The 26,976-nt window shown below is 42.2% G+C and overlaps 3 protein-coding genes across 4 annotated transcripts; all 3 read right to left on the bottom strand.

Annotated features, from left to right (window-relative positions):
* Positions 1 to 197: 197 nt before the first annotated feature.
* LOC119212650 (speckle-type POZ protein) lies at positions 198 to 17,863 on the bottom strand. Of its 2 annotated transcripts, none has more exons than XM_037463336.2 (10): positions 17,733 to 17,863; positions 4,668 to 4,934; positions 4,467 to 4,588; positions 3,770 to 3,921; positions 3,514 to 3,641; positions 3,244 to 3,421; positions 3,051 to 3,151; positions 2,386 to 2,508; positions 1,909 to 2,051; positions 198 to 1,669 (listed from the first exon to the last, which is right to left on the bottom strand). In XM_037463336.2, exons 2-10 carry the CDS (start codon positions 4,743 to 4,745, stop codon positions 1,525 to 1,527), a joined length of 1,170 nt encoding a protein of 389 aa, XP_037319233.1. In that variant the 5' UTR covers positions 4,746 to 4,934; positions 17,733 to 17,863; the 3' UTR covers positions 198 to 1,524. The 2 variants fall into 2 exon arrangements, with proteins under 2 accessions (XP_037319233.1, XP_037319234.1); XM_037463337.2 differs by having other exon boundaries at positions 3,051 to 3,106.
* A 566-nt stretch (positions 17,864 to 18,429) lies between these two features.
* Positions 18,430 to 24,449, bottom strand: cenpt (centromere protein T). The gene is made up of 13 exons (XM_037463196.2): positions 23,697 to 24,449; positions 23,200 to 23,320; positions 22,962 to 23,100; positions 22,784 to 22,868; positions 22,450 to 22,586; positions 22,206 to 22,263; positions 21,979 to 22,115; positions 20,680 to 21,852; positions 20,272 to 20,562; positions 20,072 to 20,168; positions 19,722 to 19,892; positions 19,520 to 19,624; positions 18,430 to 19,111 (listed from the first exon to the last, which is right to left on the bottom strand). The coding sequence occupies exons 1-13, from the start codon at positions 23,780 to 23,782 to the stop codon at positions 18,982 to 18,984; spliced, it is 2,730 nt and encodes a 909-aa protein (XP_037319093.2). The 5' UTR covers positions 23,783 to 24,449; the 3' UTR covers positions 18,430 to 18,981.
* A 136-nt stretch (positions 24,450 to 24,585) lies between these two features.
* On the bottom strand, positions 24,586 to 26,576 carry ndufa4b (NDUFA4 mitochondrial complex associated b). Its single transcript, XM_037463410.2, has 4 exons — positions 26,401 to 26,576; positions 25,248 to 25,336; positions 25,088 to 25,148; positions 24,586 to 24,921 (listed from the first exon to the last, which is right to left on the bottom strand). The coding sequence occupies exons 1-4, from the start codon at positions 26,440 to 26,442 to the stop codon at positions 24,865 to 24,867; spliced, it is 249 nt and encodes an 82-aa protein (XP_037319307.1). The 5' UTR covers positions 26,443 to 26,576; the 3' UTR covers positions 24,586 to 24,864.
* Positions 26,577 to 26,976: the final 400 nt, after the last annotated feature.

Here is a 26,976-nt window from a genome sequence, read left to right as displayed (position 1 = left end):
GGACATTTTGGTCTGAAAATCCAACGAAGATCTGACGGCATATTTTACCATAACAATTAAGTCTTAACATCTCTAGAAGGTGAGCTTTTCACGGGAGTCACACAAAAATACCAGACAGAGTTTGCATTGCATTCAATACAAAATAGTTGTGGTTTTAATCTTTTGGGAACAAAAAAATGGCAACAACTAAGTGTCACTTCAGATAACTGCTTTATCTACAGGAAAGAAACGGCGGTTCCTTCGATCCATCATTTCCACCGGGCTGAAATGTTTGACATGTGGTTTGCCTCAGTGTGCATTTCTTTCACATTCCGTCTATTCTGAACATTAAAACGTGTTCATTTCAATTTAATTGCCCCTCAGTCTTCATGCCCGCAAAGAAGACCTCCCACTGCCCCCCCTCTCCCCCGATTTAATGGTTGAAAATGCTTTTTGTTTCCACAGCTTCAAAAATACGGCCTGTACAAATTCCTACGAAAAAAATAGAAATGACAGTTGTGAGGAGAACAACAAATAAGAAACAAAACCTCATTAACGTGCTCCTGATGTCATTCTGGAACCATCTCGACATTATTCTCTCCACCATTTGCCGTCTCCTTGACATCTTTGTCTATAGACACCTCGGACTGTAGTATTTTCTCTCAAGGGCTACAAAAACAGCCCCCCCCCCCACACACACACCTTTTTCCAGTTGGTTTTCCAGCCTAAGCGCCCCCCCCCCCCCCCCGATTGTTAAAATAATTTAACGGATGTAGATGGAGCAGACATCAACATGGGAGAGCATGTGTGGTCTCTGTCCTTAAAGGGTGCTTGTCCTGGGGGGTCCGGCCGGGTCTTTAGTCCATGAAGCTCGCCTGCAGTGTCTTTACTGCTGGTAAGAGTCGAGGGAGGGAGACCTGTGACTTTAGTGCAATGTTTCCCCAACTCGCTTTGGGAGGATTAACAAAGAGTTCGTTCCACACCTGCTTTTTGGACTAGCCCTTTTTTTGGGGGGGGGGGGGGGTGTTCTTCTTAGTCGTTTCTGACTACCGGGTCCACTTTCGCCGCTCACATGTGTCCATTCATTTGGGGACTTTTCCCGCTGCTCTACTCCAAACACCAAGAACAAAGCATGAAGACTTAATTTTTCCACCCCTGTCCTTGAAATCTCTGAATTTCCAGACGGTTCCAGACTTTTTGGAACAGTCCGTCATCTCTATTTGCCTCCAAAGTAGGAGCTATCGAGGGATTAAACCTTCACACACACACACTCACTAAGGCTGCGCCAAGGAGTCAGGGGGGAGGGGTTTTGTTCTTTTTTCTGTTAACCGCGCCGCTCTCTCTTGCACCTCCTTCCTTCTTTCCTCCATCTTCTGAAAAGACTAAACACAGCAGGTTCGGATGGGGCAGATTCGGGGGAGGCTGCAGGTATCGTCGTGGGCAACAGCGAGGGGAAGGGATGTCCCTGTGTGAGGGGAGGGGGTCGGTGTGTCTCTGTATGTACATGCGCATGTGTGCGCATGCGTCAGCGTCGACGTCGTCCTGTTAGGATTGTTTGAGGCGCTTGCGGGGGGGTCCAAGGAACGGGCACTGGGCTGAAGCCAGGGAGCGGTAGGCCTCGGCCACCAGGTGAGGATGGGACGCCACCATGGACTTCCAGCCGGCCGTCTCCATCACCTCGGCAGCATGGCTGGACGGGGGGGTGGGGGGGGGGGGGGTGGAAACAAACAAATTATGGAATTCATTTCTCATGTTCAGAGTTTAATATCACGGAGAAGGTGACGGTTTAGTGGCTTCAGGTTGCCCTGCCCCCTTTGAAAGCTAAATCATTAAATGTGACGCTAAGGGAAGAGGCGAGAAAATCCAAGATGAAGGAGAGACGCAACAGACGGACACAGCGGGGACCAAATGTTCCCCTCGTGAACTCACTAGTTGATGAAGTCGACGGCCTGCGTCTTCAGCTGGTCGGCGCTGTGCAGGTCCGCCAGGATGAGGATCTCGGCGGCGTTTTCCACGGACAGACTTGTACACAGCGCGTCCTCGCACATGACCTTCAGTCTCTCCAGAGCATACTGAGGGAGAGGCAGAGGGGACACGAGATCAGCGCATCTGTCTTCACCAGCATCCGTGTGCTACCTGCTCAGCCGATATCATGTCTGCTGTGTCAGTCTCTCATTTGGTGTTTTACAGGCTGGAGATCGGTGGGGAATCATTAAACTGTTTCCTAAAATTCACGGCGGCTTACTGGGCCAATGCGTCTGGCGGGTACACGGTGCTACAAACCAAATAATATGAAACTCTCAACACACATTCAGTAATATACGGAGGTGTCATCAGAAGTGTCATAACACACAATGCCAAACAGGCGACAGAAAAAGCCACTCAGTAGCTGCATGGTCACAATACTTTGTCAGCTGCAGCCAGCAGGTCGTCAGCCATCTTGTCCAGGTTGGGAGCCTTGTCCGTGTAAATGAAGCACATCATCTCTTTGAACACCTCCGGCTCCACGTCGTTGATCTCCACTCGGTTCTGCCAGGAGGAGGCAGTGAGTAAGGAAGTCAGATCGTGAAATTTCCCTGTTTGTAATGCTGATATTATACAGGTTGCACACAATAAAGTATTATATTTGGGGAATTTAAGGAAGAGACGTTGCAACGTATTAAATGTGGTGACAAATCCTCTCAAATTCTCCACAAGCGGAAAAAACAAAGTACAATCTAAAACAGACTTGGTTTTTTTTTAAAAGAGGAAGAAAGAAAACATCTGTGCAGCTTCTCCTGCAAATCAATTCTTCATATAACTCAAAGAAATGAAATGTGTTGAAATGAAAATAAAAAAAGCAATTCTCTGCTTCTGCAGCTTTGTCAGTGAAGAATGAATCGTGACCTTAAAGCACGGCAGGAACATTTCATTCCAGGCGCCCCATCATTCAGTTTCACCAAACTGCTGCGCGCTGCGGCCGTCTGACGGCACACAATCCTTCACTCGCCTGAACGCCTCAACGCAGCAGGAAACATCGAGGAACACAGCAAACCCATTTCTAGGAATTCCAAAAGATCAGGAGGGCTCACCTTTTTACTCTCTTCCATCTCGTGCTCAAACATGGCGCTGAACACGGGGGAGCGCGCTGGAAGCAGTAACACGGAGAGCAGAGGCGTTAATGTGTGAGCAGCTACGGAGGGACGGAGCAAAGACACACAGTTTGTATTCGTATGTGGGTGAACGAGTGAAGGGATGCGGGGCGCGTCCCGTCCCTGCCTCTACCTGCCAGGATGGCCTTGTGGGCCTGGAACTCCTGTCCGGCCACGCACAGCGAGCAGTCCGTGAAGCGCGAGTTCTCCCACAGGCCCCCCAGCTCATCCGCCAGCCGGCAGTCGGGTACCTTCACCATGTTCATGGTGTTCTGCCCGGATATGTTGACCGAGTCCTGCACCACGCTCACCTGAGGGAGAGGAGTCGGATGGAAGTGCAATGACCGAAACCGGAATGGTACAGAGGCGAGGGCAGGCGAGCACAGGGGGCGAGGCGGCGTACCTCGCAGAAGAGCGTGAGCTTGTCGTCGGGTAGAAGGCCGTTGGCCTCATCGAGGAGGAAGTCCCTCCGGATGAACTTTTTGAAACCCCAGTCTTTCCCTTGAACAAAGCGATAGGCTCTCTGGCTTTCTGCAGAGGGTCACAAACAAGGTCCACGTGAAGGTGCGGTTAAAAACGAGTGCACAGGATCCTTATCTAGAACTTGATGGTCTCGGTTTTAGCTAAAACAAGAAGGTGTGCGCTTCGCGTAGACTCACCCATGGCCTTGGTCTCCTCTCCCTTGGCGTTGAGGATGGAGAATTTGAACTTGGCGCGCACCTCGGCCTTCGGACAGCTGACCAGCAGCAGGTAGAGGGACAGATAGTCTTTGCTCTCCTCATCCAGGCCTTTGGGATTCACTCGTAGACACCTGATGGTGGTTGAGGGTGCAACAGTTAAGATCTCTAGTAAAGGGGATGGAAGCAATGACGTATTAACCAGGTGTGTGTTGGTATTGAGCCGCTCGGTAAAGGACATTCAGTTTGGTGTGTGTGTGTATGTGTGCCATTTGTCCGGTATGCGCTGTGATCCAAACAGCTGTTTGTGTCTTCTACTCGCACACACAAGTTTCAGAGCAAGAGTTTTACCTGGACCCTTTTTTCGGAGGCGCACCACTCGATTTCAGCAGTAGGGTCGCTGTAGCGTAATTCTAATGGATCAGTACAAAATGCTTTACAGTTACGGACATTCCTAACATGTATTTATTTATTATGGACATTATGCTGATGAATGCATGATGGATTTGAGTGCCTTTAATGTTAAAGTATGAACTGACCAATAAGCAACTGTAGAATTATTTTGAAAGACAATTTGTCTCGTCTCCCTGAAAATTCACTGAAATCGCATCGCAAAAAGACAAAGAACGTACTGAACTATGAATTTTTAAACCCCTGGTACTAACATAAACCAACACACCATTTCAGCTTGTCATTGGCCCCCGAAGAGAAGGTGGAGCTTTTGATGACCTCGCCCATCTCCTCACGGCAGAAGCTGAAATTGTTGATGGTCCACATGTAAGAGAACTTCACCACTTTGATCTGGCAAAGGGACAAAAAACTCAGTGAGGCGGACGACGCTTGACCCGATGACAGGAAACCGTGCACGTGACCATTTTACCTGCGTGTAACACCAGCTCTCGGCCACGGGCCCGCCGGACATTTCCGCAGGGGGAGGGGGACTCGGGACTCTTGACATTGCCAGCGTGACGGAAGGTGTTGCGGGAGTTGGGGTGGGGGGCTGTGGTGAGGAGAAGGAATCCGTCACTTCCACCTGTCAACCTTCGGCCCTGACGTCCATCTGCATCGGCACGGCGCCAGATGGAAGCAGGTTGCCCCCCCCAGAAGCAGGCGTTAGCAGGCCAGACTAGAATTCAAATCCCGTCTCCTTGAAAATTACAACAGAAAAAGAGGCCGGGAATCACACACATTTCTTTACAAAAGCTCCGAGAGATGCAACACACGGGCACAGTCTCTTATAACAATCCAGTTAAGATTCAGTATCATTTCATCCCGGCTGCTGTTGAGGTTTGTGGCCTGATGAATTGTCCCTGAGCCGCTGGGGGACAGGGAGAGGTCGATGGCCCGCGCCTGTCCTGCTATCGATAGCCACTGCGATTGCAATTAAGTCGCAAAAATGAACTGTAAATAAAGGAACTGCCTCCCAGGACCGTGGTGGAGCCATTGGACAAATCTTAGGTTCCTAAATGACCTTCAAGTCACACGGCCACGGCCAGAGACTGCAGCTTGTGTGTGTGTGCGTGTGTGTGCGTGTGTTTGTTAATCTGGCCGGACGTCTGGTACTGTGTGACCTCTTTATGCTGCGAAATGTGCCAAGTTGTGTGCCAAAAAACATTAATTTAGTATGGTATGAAATTCAAATGATTGCACACATTATGACGTCCCACCATGAAGATGGTTCAACTAGTTTGCTAGCAGAATGAACACAACTCTTTTGGCCTGATTTAAACAAGAAGGCAATTCTCAATAATTCATCAGAGGAGATTTAAGAGGGAAAACTTAGTGGATTGCCTTAAACTAAATAAAGTCAGCGTTAATGTTTAATAATGTGCAAATATGTAAAGGTGTAGAGGTACTGTGTTGCCTATTGTTTCTACACCTTTTGTGGGGGGTTTGGACACAATACCAAGCAGTGGACTCAGGGATCCATGAGCCTTTTTCATCTTTCACTCGAACGTGATACAGTTTTATTTACTTTAACCTGTTAATCTGCCTTTAATGTCTTCAAACCAAGTAGTTGGGTGCAGATTTTTCTGCTCCCCATGATTGCGCTGAAAGAAGGTGAGACATTGACACGGAAGCTGCTCACTACTGCTGCTAACAATCCCACAATGCAGTGGGTAACCTTTTATAGAGAAAACACAAACCTTTACGATCATGTACTGGTTACTGTAAAGTCAACTACAGCACGTATAATAAACATGCCTCAGACTTATGCAGTGTAGTACAATCAAATATGAGTGTAACTAGTGAAGTACATCACAACGTTTCCACATTGCCACTAAATCTAGTTAGCCCAAAACGATCCATGTCAGAAGGTTGGCTCTTCCCAGTTCTATTAAAAGATCCACTGAATCAAGAACCAACCAACCTTCTATATAGCAACGAGGACGGCCTGAGACGAAGACAAAGAAAGCAGTTAAAGAGAAAGAAAGTGTTATATATATATATATACACATGAACCCTGTGGGTTTTTCCTTTCTTGGGTTTCCCACATTAATAAAAAAACGACATGTACAAAACATATGTATATATGATATATATACAGTTTTTTTATGTGTATTTTTAAAATAAATATTTTATATATATATTAGGGCTGTCAAAGATAAATAACAGGACAGGATGAAAGCAAACCGCTAGCACCCCGCCCCCCCGGTCCACAACATTCAGCGTGGACTGGCGCAGGTGGCAGTAATGTGTTGTATACGATGAAGTGCATTCACTAGAAGAAGAGGTATTTTCCTGACCTGAATAATTTGTCAAACTGCGCATGCGTGAAATGTGTTGACGTAATTAATGAATTGACGTAATTAACACCTAATTAACGTCGTTAACGCGCTATTTTTGACAGCCCTAATATACACTCACCGGCCACTTTATTAGGTACACCTGTCCAACTGCTCGTTAACACTTAATTTCTAAGCAGCCAATCACATGGCGGCAACTCAGTGCATTTAGGCATGTAGACATTGTCAAGACAATCTCCTGCAGTTCAAACCGAGCATCAGTATGGGGAAGAAAGGTGATTTGAGTGACTTTGAACGTGGCATGATTGTTGGTGCCAGAAGGGCTGGTCTGAGTATTTCAGAAACTGCTAATCTACTGGGATTTTCACGCACAACCATCTCTAGGGTTTACAGAGAATGGTCCGAAAAAGAAAAAACATCCAGTGAGCGGCAGTTCTGTGGGCGGAAATGCCTTGTTGATGCCAGAGGTCAGAGGAGAATGGCCAGACTGGTTCGAGCTGATAGAAGGGCAACAGTGACTCAAATAACCACCCGTTACAACCAAGGTGGGCATAAGAGCATCTCTGAACGCACAGTACGTCGAACTTTGAGGCAGATGGGCTACAGCAGCAGAAGACCACACCGGGTGCCACTCCTTTCAGCTAAGAACAGGAAACTGAGGCTACAATTTGCACAAGCTCATCGAAATTGGACAATAGAAGATTGGAAAAACGTTGCCTGGTCTGATGAGTCTCGATTTCTGCTGCGACATTCGGATGGTAGGGTCAGAATTTGGCGTCTACAACATGAAAGCATGGATCCATCCTGCCTTGTGTCAACGGTTCAGGCTGGTGGTGTCATGGTGTGGGGAATATTTTCTTGGCACTCTTTGGGCCCCTTGGTACCAATTGAGCATCGTTGCAACGCCACAGCCTACCTGAGTATTGTTGCTGACCATGTCCATCCCTTTATGACCACAATGTACCCAACTTCTGATGGCTACTTTCAGCAGGATAATGCGCCATGTCATAAAGCTGGAATCATCTCAGACTGGTTTCTTGAACATGACAATGAGTTCGCTGTACTCAAATGGCCTCCACAATCACCAGATCTCAATCCAATAGAGCATCTTTGGGATGTGGTGGAACGGGAGATTCGCATCATGGATGTGCAGCCGACAAATCTGCGGCAACTGTGTGATGCCATCATGTCAATATGGACCAAACTCCCTGAGGAATGCTTCCAGCACCTTGTTGAATCTATGCCACGAAGAATTGAGGCAGTTCTGAAGGCAAAGGGGGTCCAACCCGTTACTAGCATGGGGTACCTAATAAAGTGGCCGGTGAGTGTATATATATATATATTCCACCTTCATAGATATATATACTATATATATATATATATAAATATATATATTCCATCTTCATAGATATATATATATATATGTGTGTTACGTGTGTATACATGTATATATGTATATATATATGTGTGTAAGTACACACACACACACACAAAAATATACATATATATATACAAAATGGGTTTTGATTCATGCTACTATTCCAGAATGCTATGGAATGCATATGGAGTTGTTATTGTTAGTTACTGTGGCGATTGTTTCCATGGCAACGGAATGCATCGCACATCAGAGTGAATTTGTGACATCATCATCATTCAGTTCATTACCCTTCTAACTTTCGAACTGATCACTTGAATATTTCCTTGAGAGGAGTTATCTGCACCGTTTACTGACTTAAGTAGACTTTTAAAAGATTCATCACGATTTCATCTTCATAGAGTGGTTGACCGACAAACTCCAGACTTTTGTAAGGCATTTAGCCTTTTTAAAAACTACACAAGGAATATTCAATGTCCCGTGGGAAAAACCCGAGAGCTGGAGCTTCACTCCTCAGACATCCTCCGACTGGAAACAATGTAAGTATTGCACTTTCTCGAGCCAACAATGAAGTGCACACCCCTAATGTATGCATATATGTGTATATACCTTCTTGGGTGTTCCACATTTTTAAAAAACTCTTCTGTGAATCGCCACCTTAACGTGGTGGAGGAGTTTGAGTGGCTCAATGATCCTGTGATCTGTGTTGTCTTTGTGGCTTGAGCCCCTTGTCGGGCGGCCAAAGGACAAAAGGTCTCAAGGTAGAGTCCAGACTAAGAGCGATTCAAGAACACACACACATATATATATATATGTATGTATGTGTATATATACACAAATATATATATACACATGTTTATATCTATATATATATATGTGTGTGTACATACATATATATATATGTGTGTGTTTGTATATGTATATATAGATGTGTATGTATGTGTATATATATATATATATATGTATATATATATACACACACACACACACACATAGATATATATATATACACACATAAACCTTGTGGGTTTTTCCCTTCTTGGGTTTCCCACAATAACAAAAAAACTCCATGTAAAAAACATATGTATATATATTCATATGTGTATATATATGTATATATGTGTGTGTATTCATATATATATACATGTTAATCTCTATATATGTGTGTGTGTATATATGTATTTATACATGTTTATCTATATATGTGTGTGTGTGTACATATATATGTAAATATGTATATGTATGTATATTTATATATGTGTGTGTGTTTGTATATGTATATATAGGTGTGTATATATATATATATATATATTACACATATACACATGAACCTTGTGGGTTTTTCACTTCTTGGGTTTCCCACATTAATAAAAAAACTCCATGTAAAAACATATGTATATATATATTCATATGTGTATATATGTATATATGTGTGTGTATATATATATATACATGTTAATCTCTATATATACATGTGTGTATGTATGTATGCATATATCAATATATGTATATAATTGTATGTGTATATATACACACATATATATACACAATCATTACATACACCCTGTGGGTTTTTCCCTTCTTGGGTTTCCCACATAAAAAAAAAAAAAACTCCTCTATGAATCGCCACCTTAACGTGGTGAAGGAGTTTGAGTGGCTCAGTGATCCTGTGATCTGTGTTGTCTTTGTGGCTTGAGCCCCTTGTCGGGCGGCCAAAGGACAAAAGGTCTCAAGGTAGAGTCCAGACTAAGAGCGATTCAAGAACACATATATATATACATATGTTTTGTACATGGAGGTTTTTTCATGTGGGAAACCGAAAGAGAAATAGCCACAGGGCATAAAACATATGTATATATATTCATATGTTTTTTTTTTACATTGTTGATTCTATACACATGACATCCATTGCAGTCTGTCCATCCCGGGAGAGGGATCCCTCCTCTGACGTTCTCCCTAAGGTTTCCCCCTTTTTTCCCCATTGAAGGTTTTTTTTATATTTTGGGGGGCTTTTCCTGTGCCGATGTGAGGGTTTCGGGACAGAGGATATTACATGTGTGCAGACTGTAAAGCCCTCTGAGGCAAATTTGTAATTTGCGATTTTGGGCTATACAAAATAAAATTAATTAATAAATAAAATCTATATGTGTGTATATGTATTTATACATGTTTATCTATGTATATATGTGTGTGTATGTACATATATATGTATGTAAATGTGTATATGTATGTATACTTATATATATGTGTGTATGTATATGTAGGTGTATATGTATGTATGTGTATATATACACAAATATATATATACACATGTTTATATATATATGTGTGTGTACATATATATAGATATATATATATATATATATATATCTATATATATGTGTGTGTGTTTGTATATGTATATATAGATGTGTATGTATGTGTATATATATATATATACACACACACACACACACACACACACACATAGATATATATATATATATACACACATAAACCTTGTGGGTTTTTCCCTTCTTGGGTTTCACACAATAACAAAAAAACTCCATGTAAAAAACATATGTATATATATTCATATGTGTATATATATGTATATATGTGTGTGTATTCATATATATATACATGTTAATCTCTATATATGTGTGTGTGTATATATGTATTTATACATGTTTATCTATATATGTGTGTGTGTGTACATATATATGTAAATATGTATATGTATATTTATATATGTGTGTGTGTTTGTATATGTATATATAGGTGTGTATATATATATATATATATATTACACATATACACATGAACCTTGTGGGTTTTTCACTTCTTGGGTTTCCCACATTAATAAAAAAACTCCATGTAAAAACATATGTATATATATATTCATATGTGTATATATGTATATATGTGTGTGTATATATATATATACATGTTAATCTCTATATATACATGTGTGAATGTATGTATGCATATATCAATATATGTATATAATTGTATGTGTATATATACACACATATATATACACAATCATTACATACACCCTGTGGGTTTTTCCCTTCTTGGGTTTCCCACATAAAAAAAAAAAAAACTCCTCTATGAATCGCCACCTTAACGTGGTGAAGGAGTTTGAGTGGCTCAGTGATCCTGTGATCTGTGTTGTCTTTGTGGCTTGAGCCCCTTGTCGGGCGGCCAAAGGACAAAAGGTCTCAAGGTAGAGTCCAGACTAAGAGCGATTCAAGAACACATATATATATACATATGTTTTGTACATGGAGGTTTTTTCATGTGGGAAACCGAAAGAGAAATAGCCACAGGGCATAAAACATATGTATATATATTCATATGTTTTTTTTTTACATTGTTGATTCTATACACATGACATCCATTGCAGTCTGTCCATCCCGGGAGAGGGATCCCTCCTCTGACGTTCTCCCTAAGGTTTCCCCCTTTTTTCCCCATTGAAGGTTTTTTTTATATTTTGGGGGGCTTTTCCTGTGCCGATGTGAGGGTTTCGGGACAGAGGATATTACATGTGTGCAGACTGTAAAGCCCTCTGAGGCAAATTTGTAATTTGCGATTTTGGGCTATACAAAATAAAATTAATTAATAAATAAAATCTATATGTGTGTATATGTATTTATACATGTTTATCTATGTATATATGTGTGTGTATGTACATATATATGTATGTAAATGTGTATATGTATGTATACTTATATATATGTGTGTATGTATATGTAGGTGTATATGTATGTATGTGTATATATACACAAATATATATATACACATGTTTATATATATATGTGTGTGTACATATATATAGATATATATATATATATATCTATATATATGTGTGTGTGTTTGTATATGTATATATAGATGTGTATGTATGTGTATATATATATATATATATATACACACACACACACACATAGATATATATATATATATATATATACACACATAAACCTTGTGGGTTTTTCCCTTCTTGGGTTTCACACAATAACAAAAAAACTCCATGTAAAAAACATATGTATATATATTCATATGTGTATATATATGTATATATGTGTGTGTATTCATATATATATACATGTTAATCTCTATATATGTGTGTGTATATATGTATTTATACATGTTTATCTATATATGTGTGTGTGTGTACATATATATGTAAATATGTATATGTATGTATATTTATATATGTGCGTGTGTTTGTATATGTATATATAGGTGTGTATATATATATATATATATATTACACATATACACATGAACCTTGTGGGTTTTTCACTTCTTGGGTTTCCCACATTAATAAAAAAACTCCATGTAAAAACATATGTATATATATATTCATATGTGTATATATGTATATATGTGTGTGTATATATATATATATACATGTTAATCTCTATATATACATGTGTGTATGTATGTATGCATATATCAATATATGTATATAAATGTATGTGTATATATACACACATATATATACACTCACCGGCCACTTTATTAGGTACACCTGTCCAACTGCTCGTTAACACTTAATTTCTAAGCAGCCAATCACATGGCGGCAACTCGGTGCATTTAGGCATGTAGACATTGTCAAGACAATCTCCTGCAGTTCAAACCGAGCATCAGTATGGGGAAGAAAGGTGATTTGAGTGACTTTGAACGTGGCATGATTGTTGGTGCCAGAAGGGCTGGTCTGAGTATTTCAGAAACTGCTAATCTACTGGGATTTTCACGCACAACCATCTCTAGGGTTTACAGAGAATGGTCCGAAAAAGAAAAAACATCCAGTGAGCGGCAATTCTGTGGGCGGAAATGCCTTGTTGATGCCAGAGGTCAGAGGAGAATGGCCAGACTGGTTCGAGCTGATAGAAGGGCAACAGTGACTCAAATAACCACCCGTTACAACCAAGGTGGGCATAAGAGCATCTCTGAACGCACAGTACGTCGAACTTTGAGGCAGATGGGCTACAGCAGCAGAAGACCACACCGGGTGCCACTCCTTTCAGCTAAGAACAGGAAACTGAGGCTACAATTTGCACAAGCTCATCGAAATTGGACAATAGAAGATTGGAAAAACGTTGCCTGGTCTGATGAGTCTCGATTTCTGCTGCGACATTCGGATGGTAGGGTCAGAATTTGGCGTCTACAACATGAAAGCATGGATCCATCCTGCCTTGTATCAACGGTTCAGGCTGGTGGTGGTGGTGTCATGGTGTGGGGAATATTTTCTTGGCACTCTTTGGGCCCCTTGGTACCAATTGAGCATCGTTGCAACGCCACAGCCTACCTGAGTATTGTTGCTGACCATGTCCATCCCTTTATGACCACAATGTACCCAACTTCTGATGGCTACTTTCAGCAGGATAATGCGCCATGTCATAAAGCTGGAATCATCTCAGACTGGTTTCTTGAACATGACAATGAGTTCGCTGTACTCAAATGGCCTCGACAATCACCAGATCTCAATCCAATAGAGCATCTTTGGGATGTGGTGGAACGGGAGATTCGCATCATGGATGTGCAGCCGACAAATCTGCGGCAACTGTGTGATGCCATCATGTCAATATGGACCAAACTCCCTGAGGAATGCTTCCAGCACCTTGTTGAATCTATGCCACGAAGAATTGAGGCAGTTCTGAAGGCAAAAGGGGGTCCAACCCGTTACTTGCATGGGGTACCTAATAAAGTGGCCGGTGAGTGTACACAATCATTACATACACCCTGTGGGTTTTTCCCTTCTTGGGTTTCCCACATAAAAAAAAAAAACCTCCTCTATGAATCGCCACCTTAACGTGGTGAAGGAGTTTGAGTGGCTCAGTGATCCTGTGATCTGTGTTGTCGTTGTGGCTCGAGCCCCTTGTCGGGCGGCCCAAGGACAAAAGGTGTCACGGTAGAGTCCAGACTAAGAGCGATTCAAAAACCCTGATGTTTAACGGCCCACAAAGCACTGTCACCCGGTCTGATCCAGGAGAGTAAATGCACAGCGGCCCTACACCCCCACGTTGTGGAAGGTGAAACAAAACTAAACGATAAAAGTGTTTAAAAAAACACATTTCAAAACACAGAAAAACCCTCGGTCATTTCCCGTTTCACTCATAATTGTTCTGTGCCTCTTCATTTCATTTATGTGACCAACGACTGCTTTATAATATAATAAAGTTCTTCTCAATGGAATTGCCTGTGATTCAATGAAAGCATCTATTTCTCTTCTTAAACTGAAGGCAAGGTCAGCCATCACTTGGCGCTTTGTGGTCCCATTAGCTCCGATCTCTCCCGGATTTCTCTGACAGCCACGCACCCGTGCACGTAAATTCATCAACTACAATTTAATAGGGCTGCAACAACGAATCGATGAAATCGATTAGAATCGATTAGAATCAATTATTAAAAGCGTTGGCAACGAATTTCATTATCGATTCGTTGTGTCGCGCGACTATTATGTTTGAGTTTTAAAAGAAAGTTGCGCGCGCCGCGCAGAGCTGAGAAAAAAAAGTTGAGCGCTCGCGCAGCAGAACATCGTAGAGACCCGTACTACTGTTCTGAAACATGCGGAGGAAGAGAAGCCAATGCGACCTAAATATTTCACACTGAAATGGGGGGTGCGGGTCCTAGCGGGCAACGGGGGGGGGGGGTGCTGCGGTTTTCTTTGCAGCGCCAGTAGTTTTACGTTCTAATCGCCGCGCTCGACTTCAAGGTGTAACCTTTATTATTGTTCGGTCTGAAACAGCGCGCCCAGTGACGGGTGGTGCAGCAATATTGATGTCCGGGTGGAAATCAGGAGAAAGGTCGGTCCGGGATATTTTCGGGAGGGGCTTTGAAATTCGGGAGGGTTGACATGTCTGATTGTAAGATATGCAAAAGCGACATGGCCTGGCACGGGAGCACCACGGGGATGATTAATGATTTTGTGCCTAATATATTTAATTTGGCGGCTGTAAAGTATACATCATGCGATGTGTGTATGTTTTTTGTGTTAGTCCATTTTATTTGTTTACTTAGGGATGTTCAAGGAGCAATCTGTTAGTGCAAAAGATATTTAAGAAGTGCACAGTCAGTTCTATTTTTCAATAAAGGGTTGGAAATTAATGTTTTTACATTTTTTATTTTTTTATCCGATTCATCGATTAATCGAACAAATAATCGACAGATGAATCGATTATTAAAATAATCGTTAGTTGCAGCTCTACAATTTAACAACATCGACTCTCAGTCTGTTCATTCCTTTCCTCTGTACCTGCACCCTTTATTCCAGCATCTAAATTCAACAGGTTTACAGTCAACAAACACTAAATCGATTATCAAAATAATTGTTAGTTGCAGCCCTAGATTTCAATTAACTGTCAATAGATCCTTTTCATTGTGGGATTCTAGCACTCGGAGACAAGGAGACAAACAAGACAAGAACTAGGAGACAAACCCGACCTGCTTTCACTGTACAACATGTACAACTATTACCAAACTACCTTCATTATGCAATGTTTTATGCTAAGTGATGCAAAATCATTAGAATTATTCAACTTTTTCTGAAGAATCTAGGAACTATTCGATCATTGTATAAAAAGTTAATTTATTTAAAATGTATCAATTACACCTTTAGATATCTAATTAGATACACAAGGTGCCAGCTATGAACAGTGGCTTTTTTTTCTTGACATTTCACTCATCCAACTAAAAAAAAAGGAGAGAAATCTATCTCTGCCCAAAATTAAAAACTAGAGGTATGGAGGCATTCCAGGCGCCAATTTCCAAGGGGATGTGAAAAAAGTGCAAACCTTGTCAAAGTGTCAGTGAACACAATGTCTATTTCCAAAGCCTTGGTCTTTGAGGACTGCAGAAAGCCACAGACAAACCCTCAAAGCTATAATTGGTACAGGGACCAGGGATCGATTGCACAGCGCGTGTCGGGCCCCCGTGGGAGAGATTTCATATTCTGTCCTTGGTCGCGGTGCACCTCCTTTTCCCAAAACGCAATCTCAGAGAGGTATGAACTATTGATTTTGCCACAGCGATCACCTTGCCTCGCTCTTATCCTTGGCTTTGTGCAGACCTACAATTACATTGAAGGGGATTCGAAGTGGGCAGAAACGCATTAGCGCCCAGGCTTCCCCTCCTCCCTGCACTCGCCAAAACTCTCCTCACTTGGCCACGCACGGGAGGTTAAAGGGAGAAGGGACCTCAATGCATATCTAATGTCTGAAGTCAGCTGGTTCACAACCTACCGAGAGTTACACTTGACCTGTTGACCTCTAAAGGCAGATTCTCCTGCAGGCTGCAAAACAATGCAGTTATTGTTGCTGTGAGAAGCAGGTTTGGGGGCATCTGGGAACTACTGGAACTTCTCTCATTTAGCCTTTATCCTTTTGCCTTTATGGAACAATGCATTCGTTCACGGCTCTATTTGTAATTTAAGAAACGTGCAAGCGGATCACAACTCAAGCCAATCTAGATATAGTTTCTTCCTGGTAGTTACCAGGAACCTTTTGACCATGTCATTGTGGGAGCCAGTAATTAAATATTACAACTTGAGCGAAGCTTTCAGATTCCTTTTAAGTATCCAAGTAGCAATTAGAGTTCACATTATCTGTTTTTCTTTCCCCTGGACAGGCTTCACTCTAAAGTATTTTGTGTCTCTTATATACCTCGACACAAACCCTCAAAGACCTGCAATGTTTTTCTCAATGATTTAGCTTCTATAAGAAATGTTTTTACTCTTAGTCATTGTTAATAATTCACTAAGATTTTGGAATTTTTTTAATGAAAATTTAAGGCCATTTTAAATCAGCTGCATGGCAGCACTTTGACTTCAATATCAGGCGATAATGTAGAGAAAAAGATATGTAGAGATTGCAGGTACTAAAAGAAAGCCAAGCCTTTGTTTCAATACGCTTCTTAAAACATTAAAATATGACGTTATCACTCTGTAAACTCTGGCCAAAATACAATCTAATAAGTTAAATGAGAAATAGTCTTGGTTAAAACAACCCACACATATTTTTTCATAAAGACATCGATGTTCCCAATGCAAATATACAGGATCAACCTTCATTAAAGGTGATCTTCCTGTTGATGGGGTTTGATCAGAACTTGTAACGTTTAATGTACATGAACCAAAGTTTACTAGACAACACTGATCACCACTAACTTGAGTTCCAAAGAATTGCAAATAAAAGCGGACAAGCTCAATAGTTTTGGGCAAAACAGGTAACAGGAGAATTGTAGATTAACGTTAAATGATTAAAATCAGCGGCACATTTTTTATACATATATATATATATATATATATAAATGCATTACACGTCATCGGCGCAATAATCATTTAAACGTAAATGTACAATTCTTTCTACTCAGTAAACGCACTACGATATTGGGAACTGAAACCCACACTTGTCAGTTAGTGTGACGGAAGGCGATGGCAATAGCAGATAACGAAGTTGACGTCAACTTGCTAGCAATACTTAGCGTTAGCTAAGTAGTCCACAATGGTGTCTTACTTTGAATTGGCTCGTTTGTCACAGTGCACACAAACAATGTGCTCATACAGAAAAACAAATCCGACACATTGACGAACAAATTGTGAATTTTTAAGTAATATTAGAATACTCCAAATAACCGAATCTGACGTAGTACGCCAGCTAACTGATTGAGCTAAGTTGGCAAACGTTAGCAGCTAACATAAGCCAAACAAAAAAAGGTCGGAGGGAATCGTCACCAAAATTGTAACAATGAAATACGACATGGCAGCCTACATTGAGTGATTTTAAATCATGAGCACATATATTACGGTTTTCTGTAATAGCTGTCGACGGCTTACCTTTGAGTTGGGTTCAATTGTAGCGCTAGCGGTCCGGGTTGTTCTGTTGTTGTGGTTGCTAACAGGCTAGCTGTCTGTGCTAACGAGCTAGCCGTCTGTGCAACCAGCAGACAGCCGCAGTTTCGCCAACAGCGCCACTTCTGTCTCGGAGTAATTTACGGCCCATCAGTGAGAAACTATAGATATTATTTGTACAGTAAATATAATTTATTTTTGTTGCGTTTTCGGGAAGAAGTGAACATGAGTAACTGGTAATTCATTTGAATTGAGCAGACGGGATGAGCTACTGCCGTGATGTTTAATATAAAGGTGTCAAGTTATTTATTGGTATGCATTTTTTTGTTTTGTTTGCATATCTTTTTAAAACAGCAATAATGTTCAGTGTAAAACTCTTTAAAGCCAAATAATTTAACTTATTTTTTTGTTTTGTTTTTCACAGGTTGGACTTTGTTATCTCTTGTTCAATGCAAAACAGGTTAATTACAGCAAAATATGTTATTTCCTGGAGACAGAACTGATTTGCATTTTTCTAACAAGATGGTTGAACTTTCTTTTTTGTTTGAAGCAATCTGGTTTCACTTAAAAGTGAAACTGAATTTTCATTAATTGAAAAAGCATGAGCAGCCAGATTGGAGTCACAACATCCTTTTTTTCCAATCAAAATTCAACATGATCAATTTTGTTGCGTTGGGGCCGGAACATTTTTCTTCCTCCAAAGTGGGTCGTAAGTGAAAAGGTTTGGGTTAACCGTTTATCCAGTTACATTACTTTGCTTAGAAGGAATTCTCAGGAGTGATGTTTGTGGGTGGAAACCTCTGAGACAGGCCTAACTGCACCACCGTGCCTGCAAAACTAACATCACGTCCGTCTGCATTATCATGACTTAGATACAATTAGGAGCTTAAAACTTTCACAAAGCAGCTCCGCGGGAAGAATACTGCGGTTAAAAAGTGTCAACTTATGTATAAAATAGGAATCAGAAACCTTTATTTGAAATCTATTATTAATTTGAAGGACTACACAAAAGGATAAATGAGCCAAAGGTTGCATTACGTACAGGTATATTATAGTCACACTTGACTCCACACAGATATCATTAAAAACACTTCTTTTGTCAACAAATATTTACACATTTACAGAAAACCAAATATTAGATAGAGATATTTGTCAAAATCAAAAGAATACACAACTAATATGCAGAAGTGATAAGATGAAAACACAACATTGGTTTTGCTCTATATAAACATATTCATCTCCGCTTTTTAGGGATAACAACATTTCCACTGGTGGCTATAGGGATCAGAAGTTTCCGCTGGTCCATACGAAGATATTTCTCAATGAGCACTTCCACCGGCACCTTGTCGCTCACATAACCCTGCCTGCAGAGTGCAAAAACACGCCCGTTAGGTTAAATACAAATAAAACAACTAACAGGTGTGAGAGACATTTCCAGAGAGGTTACGTATACGTTATTTATGCTTCTTGCTCATGCCACACAGTCACCGGCCCTTTCTTTCATACTAAAGATGGAGCTCGAGGTGGCCATCTAGAGGTCAGTATAATCCTTAACATCCCCGTAAGTATTGCTCTTTTTCCATGTGCATTGATGTGTTTCATGTCTTAAGTCTGTGTGTAATTTAACAAGCACCTTGCGGTTGCTGCATTTGGTGTTGACCAAAAAAGGGAGAGTATGTCAATGTTTTGTTTATAGCTTCTTGAACCAACCCTGAGCATTAATGCAGTCCTAAAGCCACATGCACGCTCACCTGAGCACAGAACACACCTACCTCTTCAACAGAAGTTCAGCATCTTCGACCTCTATGGTTTTTCTCTTTGCATGAGCCGCATACGTCTCCAAGTCCTCCGCCAGCCGGTCAAAGTATTTATCCATTCTGTGGAAGAGACAGTGAATTACAATGAAGCATGATGAGAGTAGAAATCGCGGTCAACCCCCTTACACTCAAAACCTCTAAGGTCAAAGTTACTTACATTTCATTAAGGACGGGGTAAACATCTGTAGAGACCTTTGTTTTGGCAAAGTGCTTGAAGACGGCCATCAGGTAGCTCTTAGGAAGGTCGGTTTCCTTTTTAGCCGGCCCCTTCCCCCTCTTTCTCACCCGCTTTGGTTTAGGAGCAGGAAAACCTTCGCCTGTGCTGCTGCTGCAACAGCCGATCGTGGAACGGCTTGTCAGTTACATTCAAGATGGTTTCAAAAGATTATATCAACAACCTCAACCCATTGACTTTGCTATAGCCTTTCAGAGTAAAACGTGGTTGTGTGCCCCCTAGTACATTTTGATATGTATTGTGTACATTTCTGTGTGTCACAAAACGCTTACCTTGCTTGAATATTCTTAAATTGAGGTGAGGCCAGAGGATCGGGCTGAAGAAAGTTTATTTTCTGTTTGACGAATGCAGGAGTCTTGCTGGGGATCTCTGCAGATTTTGAGGGGAAAAAAAACAGAATTGACTCTGCTATCAATACAAAAACACATGTGCACAAAAAAAATAAAAAAATAAAAAAGACTGACTGACTGACCATCACTGTCTTCATCATCCTCTTCGTCCTCCCATTCTTCCACCTGCTCAGGTGAGTCCTGGGCAGCATCTACTTCAGGTGAACCAACACTCGGGTGTCTTCCGTCTTCAACATCAGGAGCCACCTCGGGAAGACCGAACGAGTTCTCTTCATCAGCATCGGACTCGGCCTCTGAGTAAAAAGCACCAGTCCGTCGCTGGGCCTCGGTGACCTCAGTGACCCCCATATGCCGCTGACCGCTCTCATGGTCGTTCATTTCCATGCTACCGTAGGCTCTGGACTCTGAACACCCTACATGAAAAACAAACGATAATAGCTGTTAAACAACTTTAAAGTATCCTTGAGATATATATATATATATATATATATATATATATGACAATATATTATACATCTTCACATCCTTACCTGCCTCTGTGGCGTCTGCCAAATCTCCCCCGGCAACTATGACAGGCATGATGGCTCCACCCTCAGAGCGCTGAGCCCTCAGACTCACGTGCTCCAAGTCAGGCTCAGCACCGTCCTCCTCCGGCCTCCCGTCATGCTCGTCTTCAGATCCAGAATCTGCAGCAGGATCCTCTTGATCGCTTTGATGTTCGATAACATCCGCTACGGAGCGTGGATCAACAGCGCCCTCTTCTTCAATTTGGGATTCAAATACATCTTCTTCCTCCCTTTGAGAATCCGGTGCAGCATCCTCTTCATTCTGGGAATCTTCTCCATCCAGTTCACCTTCAGTTTGAGAACCGCCTTCCTCTTCCTCTTCGGTTTGAGATTCAACTACAACTTCCTCTCCGATTACAGATTCAAATACAACTTCCTCTCCGATAAGAAATTCAACTGCAACATCTTCCGTTTGAGAGTCACCCGCACCTTCATCATTGGTTCGAAGCTCTGCAGCAGCCTCCTCCTCCTCCTCCTCCTCGGATTGAGTCCTGGCGTCAATGTCCTCTTCATGCTGGTAATCAACTCCACCTTGTTCTTCTTCCGTTTGAGAGTCACCCGCACCTTCATCATCGGTTCGAAACTCTGCAGCAGCCTCCTCCTCCTCGGATTGAGTCCTGGCGTCAACGTCCTCTTCATGCTGGTAATCAACTCCACCATGTTCTCCTTCGGTTTGAGATTCAACTGCAACTTCTTCTTCGGTTGGAGAGTCTTCCGCATCGGTGTGAGTTCCCACTCTGATCTCCTCTTCCTCAGACTCGTCGGCATCACTCCTTACACTGGTTTGTGATCCTGCTCCATCTTCTTCTTCCTCCTCGTTCTCAGGTTCAGCGCCCTCTTCATATGGGAATGCGTGGGTTGGTTTCTCTTCACCCAGCTCGCTGCGCTCCGCCTCCATCGGTTCCTCCTGCTCGATCAGACGCTGAAGCTGAGACGCCATCACGGTGGGTTTGTCCTGGGTTGCAATGATTGAAAAGCTGGAGGTCATGGACTCCGGCTGGGGGTAGAGGGCCGTGTTGCAGTGGAGGATATCAGTCGTGATATCAGGTTCGCCGAGTTTGCTTAACCCCAAAGTGAAGCCTTCGGAGTTGGCGGTCTCACTGAGACCTTGCTCCTCCTGCACAAAGCTTGTTACTCCTGGGTGAACAGACACATTGGGGGGGGGGGGGGGGGGGGGGTTTAGAGGGTACATTTGAATGGTTCAATAATAACCAGTTATAAACATGGGGGAAAAAAAAGAGGACAAAGAGTCATTGTAATTACCTCCTGTCTGCCTTTTATGAACAGCAGCCCCAAATTCCTCCACTGTGATCTTCCGACGGTTAGAAACTCTTCTCTGGAGGCCTTTTCTCTCGGTCCGGAGATCCACAAAGGGAGTTTTTAGACTCAAAGAAGTGGAACTGAAAAACAAATGAGACAAAACATTCATTCACATTCACTTGTTAAAATTGTAAACAGAAATCTCACTTGAATTTTCTTCTTTTTTTTACCTCAACGACGCAAGTGATGAATGATCGCCTATTGATTGTTCATTTTCCTCCCCAACATCTGTAAGCACAAGAATCCACCAGCTAGTCAATAAAACTCCTCATTTGATGCGGTTTATAATATTTGACGGCAACCAACGACAACACTCCAGGAACCCTATTGTTAATGTATACATCTGAAATAGCAAACCCGATTGGGTCCCTCATAAGTCCCTTTATTGAAGCCTATCAGTGGCTGTAATCCTACCTTCTCCATCTTTAAGACGCTTTTCAAAAGCCGTCACATTGAAACTCCGACGCGGTCTTTTTCTGGCCAGTCCTTTTGCGGTACTCGCAGCGATACCAATAGTTATATCAGGCAAATCCAACCCAGACAGCTCAATACTGAAAGTAAAGCAAATATTAAAACTCTTAAACATACACAATATAATTTAGCCATATAGCCAATATTGCAGAAGAGACTGCAAGTCAGGACTGTTGTTCAATTATAGTAAAAGTTGATTTATCAGTGCAATATAATAAATTACTGTTTGACAGACATCTCAAATGCGAAGATTCCACATGGAATTTTTTTAACACACCTCGTGCGCTTCCCAGTGATGCTGAAGTCTGCTGAAGATGGTGGTGACTCTTCTTTCCCATGAACCACAGGAGACTTCACAGGCTCTGAATTAAGATTACAAACAATATGACGGTAAAAAAAAAAAAAGAACGACAAACGGCTGCAACATCCTGTGTTAATTAAGACAATGCACACACCTGTTCGCAGGATGTTCCTAAGTATGTGCCTCGGTGTGTCTCCATCATCGAGCAGCAACGAGGTCGGGGCCGGCGTGCTCAGCCGTCCGTGCACGACGGAGGCCGAGGCCGCCTTTGTGACGCTGGGTCTGGTTATACTCTGAGAGAGAAGGTCAATGTTTAAATTGTCAATAGAATCAACAAAATGGTGATCATCATCATCATCATCAGCAGCAGCAGCGCAGCTCTACTTTCTCACCTGGCGTAATTTGTGCCTCAGGCTTCGTCGCAGGATGTCCTGCGGGGTTTGGCCACGAGCATCTTTCTTGCTCCTTCTGGCGCTGCTCGGGGTCGCGGTGGTAGTCCTTGCTTTGGAAGCACTTCGGACAAGATGGGTCATAATTAGTTCAATACAAGTCGCAGGGCTCCTTTTTTATCAAGCAAAAAATTAAGTTTTCTTTTGACAGATGACTTCACCTTTGCTGTCAGGTTCGTTGGATGCAATATCAGTGAGATTTTGTTTTTTTTTCAGATGTCACCTGTGACTATGTTTAATTAAAACTTAGACGTCATGTATTTAGCACTGGCGACCACCTGACAATTAAATTAAGTTATTGACCCATAGATCTAGGGGTCAAAAACATTGGCTTAGCATTAGCTAACGTCACTACCATAGCCTTGGCTATTGTTAGTTAAAGGTTATGGATACAAAACGATTGCAACACCAATAAACTTGACTCTTTAATGGGAGGCTACCTGCGGGTGATGGGCGTCCTGGTGGGCTCGGTGCTGAGGATATGTTGCAGCAGGACGCGAGCAGACAAATCCTCCGTGGGGTCCATTTGGAAACGGAGCTAAAGTTAGCTAAACAGAGCTAACGTTGGGTCAGCTGGTGGTAGCTAAAAAAACGCTGGCCAACGGTAAACAATCGCGTTTACCGTGATGAACTGCGTTGTTACAGATCCGGAAAGTATTACAGAAAACGGCGCAAAGCTGAAAACAGGGTTGTTTATTACAAGTTAGTTAAACATTTGTTACCCTGCGAGTGACTGGATGCTGTCACTGTAATTCAACGGATACATTGCTCACAGTGTCCCGCGTTATTTTCAAGTGAAATCTCGCGAGAAGACAACTTTCTTCTTCTCTTTTGAATGGGGGTTTGCCACCAACCGGAGGGTTACCGCCGCCTAGTGAAGACTCGATAGATAACATAGAGCTCAGTTTGATAAAGAAATATCAAATTATATTTTACATTACAGTACACTTATACATGACTCGGAGGTGGTCTGTTCTCCTGAAATACCAGGTAGATGCATTAAATAATAATAAAAAGAAGAAGGTTCCTCTCCTCAACCAACTATAATAATTTCATGAAGTCCCTCCCCACCCTGTCCAATGTGGATGACTATAAAACCTCATAAAAGACAGAAAATGATTGGATTTCTTATTTCAATAGTTCATTAGCTCAACTGATTAACAAACTCTGCTTACTTTGCATCATTATGTGAACCATTCATGAAACTTGACTAATGGTACAAACACCAACAATTACTAATGTATAAAACTCCTGAGTAATTTCTTGGGTGATTTAGTCTTTCATCTGAGATATTGTGACCTAAAACTGAACAAAAACAAATAAACACACTTGTGAGATTACAATCGTTTTAATAATTAACATGAAGTCAAAAATAAATTCTTCATTATAGTAAAAACAGGTGGCCGCCTGTTTTATTCATACAGTCACGGATATGTGAAGGATCCCTTCCTCCCTTCACATTGGGAACTTAAATTAACATAAATTAATGAGTGCAGCACGCAGTGCGACTCAACCTTCATATGTCATGAGTATAGGTTTTCTAAAAAGTGCAAAGGGCTCCCCACACCGACGACTGTGTCGAAGTTGGAGGTGTGAAGTCACAGTGACTTAGAAATCCGGCCTGTCCTTCTTCAGCTTGGAGTAGTCCATGTTAACTTTGAAGAGCTGCAAATACAGCAAAGAGAAGTGCACCGTCAGTACGAGGGGGGCAGAATGGATTTTAAAGCAATCCAACAGGGAACTACATGGCTTGGGGTTTGAACCTAACCAAGCAGCCTCTTAAAGAAACATATTCTAAACGGCTTCACTGATGCAAAATAAAAGCTCATACTTTGTACTGCTGATTGGGCTGCAAGTTGTTCCAGGGCTCAGGGTTGTTCTTGCGATCCCATCTGAGGAAATGAAAATATATGCAAACTCACTCTGAGGTTTCCTAAAAAGCTCAGCGAGGGCCGAGGAGGACGAACAGACCAGATGTACTGGAGACTTACGAGACGTCGGGGTTTTTCAGAGCCAGCCGAGCCAAGTACATCACGCTCATGGTTGCTCCGCCACCGATGAAGATGAAGAGAGGGATGAGCTGGTGAGTGAAGGAGATGAGAAAGTAATTCCAATGCATGTTTGGTATCGAGACGTAATCTGTGAAACTAGGACAACGTAACCAACAACGGCGAGTTACTATTCTATATTCCAGAGGGTTTTGGGTTCGAGAGGCGTTAACACAGGACTTTTTATTAAATAACTTCATGGCGAGCCTACATCTCAGTTCACCTTTCGTCAGTCCAGTAAATGATTCACGGGAGGTTCAATAAAAGCATTACTTATTACTTGAATAGATTAAAAATGGCTGTATTTGTATTTGTATAGGGTTCTCCATAACATGTCAGTGCTTCTTCCACCACCTTTCCTTATATAAACCATACATTGCACGTTGGAAACATGGTCACGCGCCTGTCAGTATGGACGCGCGCCGTTTCACCCGGTCGACCTTGACATTCAGACTCGGTGCGTCGTGCCGGTGTGGAGGGCGTACAGATAATGTACGGTACGTGCCGCAGCGACCTACGGACATGGCCGTGTGCGCGCACCGATGCCTCCTACAGGGAAGCCGCGCATTCTGCCACACTGACGACGTTTGGCACATTTCAAAACGAGTCGATGCAAGGGATTTCGCCTCTTTTAATTTGTTCGTGTGTCATCGCAACGGGCGGCTCTAATTTTCTACTAAATAATCATATTATGAAGCTCAGTGAAAGAAAAGATAAAACAGGGAAGCCTCAACAGAATGAAGGAATCACAAGAATCTAGTAGTTTAAGATAAGACAAATATGGATTACAATGCGCAATTGATTTGGTGGTAAATGGGTTTTGTTAATCAGTTTAAAGCCTGAAATCCGCGGCTTATTAGAGTGGATAAAAACACAAATCTGTCGCATCGGACTTATAAATAAACGCCGTAAAATCCTCATTACCGGAGAAAAGGATTTAAAAACCCAGCTGAATAACTAACGCTTGATCGCACGTCCGACAATTAACGTTGAGGTATTTGGGGGGGGGGGAGGAAGCGGCCGCGCGCATCGCGTCCTCGCCGGCTCCTGCAATGTCACCGGCTCGCTGTGAAGGAACCCGGCGCGTGCGACTCACCGCCGGATGGCTCTTCAGCTGCTTGGCGACGACGCCCAACATGTCGGTCGATGCGCGCGGAGGGTCCGGTGAACAGAGTAGGCTACCTGCTGCCGGTGAGGAGCGTCTCGTGCGTCTTTCCACGCGGGTCTGAAGTGAACTGCACACAACCTCCCCTCCCCACCCAATCAGCCAGTCCCACAATGCAACTGCAACAGCTGGATGACGGAAGCGTGCCCATAGTGGGGGGTTTCCTGTTAACGACTGTATTTAGAATTCACACACACATAATAAGTCACCATGACAACACATTATCAATTATATATTTATTTGGACAGAACCTGAGATAACGGCATATCATTCCCCCCTCCCAGCATCAACACACAGATTCATAAAACATTGAAATTGTCTTTCAAAATAAGCCTCAATGTTTCAAACAATCAGTATTTGACCAGAATACTAAAATAATAAGTCAAACAATCATACTATAGTCACACACACACACACACACACACACACACACACACACACACACACACACACACACACACACACACACACACACACACACACACACACACACACACACACACTAAA

The sequence above is a fragment of the Pungitius pungitius genome, chromosome 21 (assembly GCF_949316345.1).
Source record: "Pungitius pungitius chromosome 21, fPunPun2.1, whole genome shotgun sequence".
NCBI classification, from domain to species: domain Eukaryota; kingdom Metazoa; phylum Chordata; class Actinopteri; order Perciformes; family Gasterosteidae; genus Pungitius; species Pungitius pungitius.
Note: the sequence above shows the minus strand (reverse complement) of the source record. Positions and strands in the feature narration are given on the sequence as shown.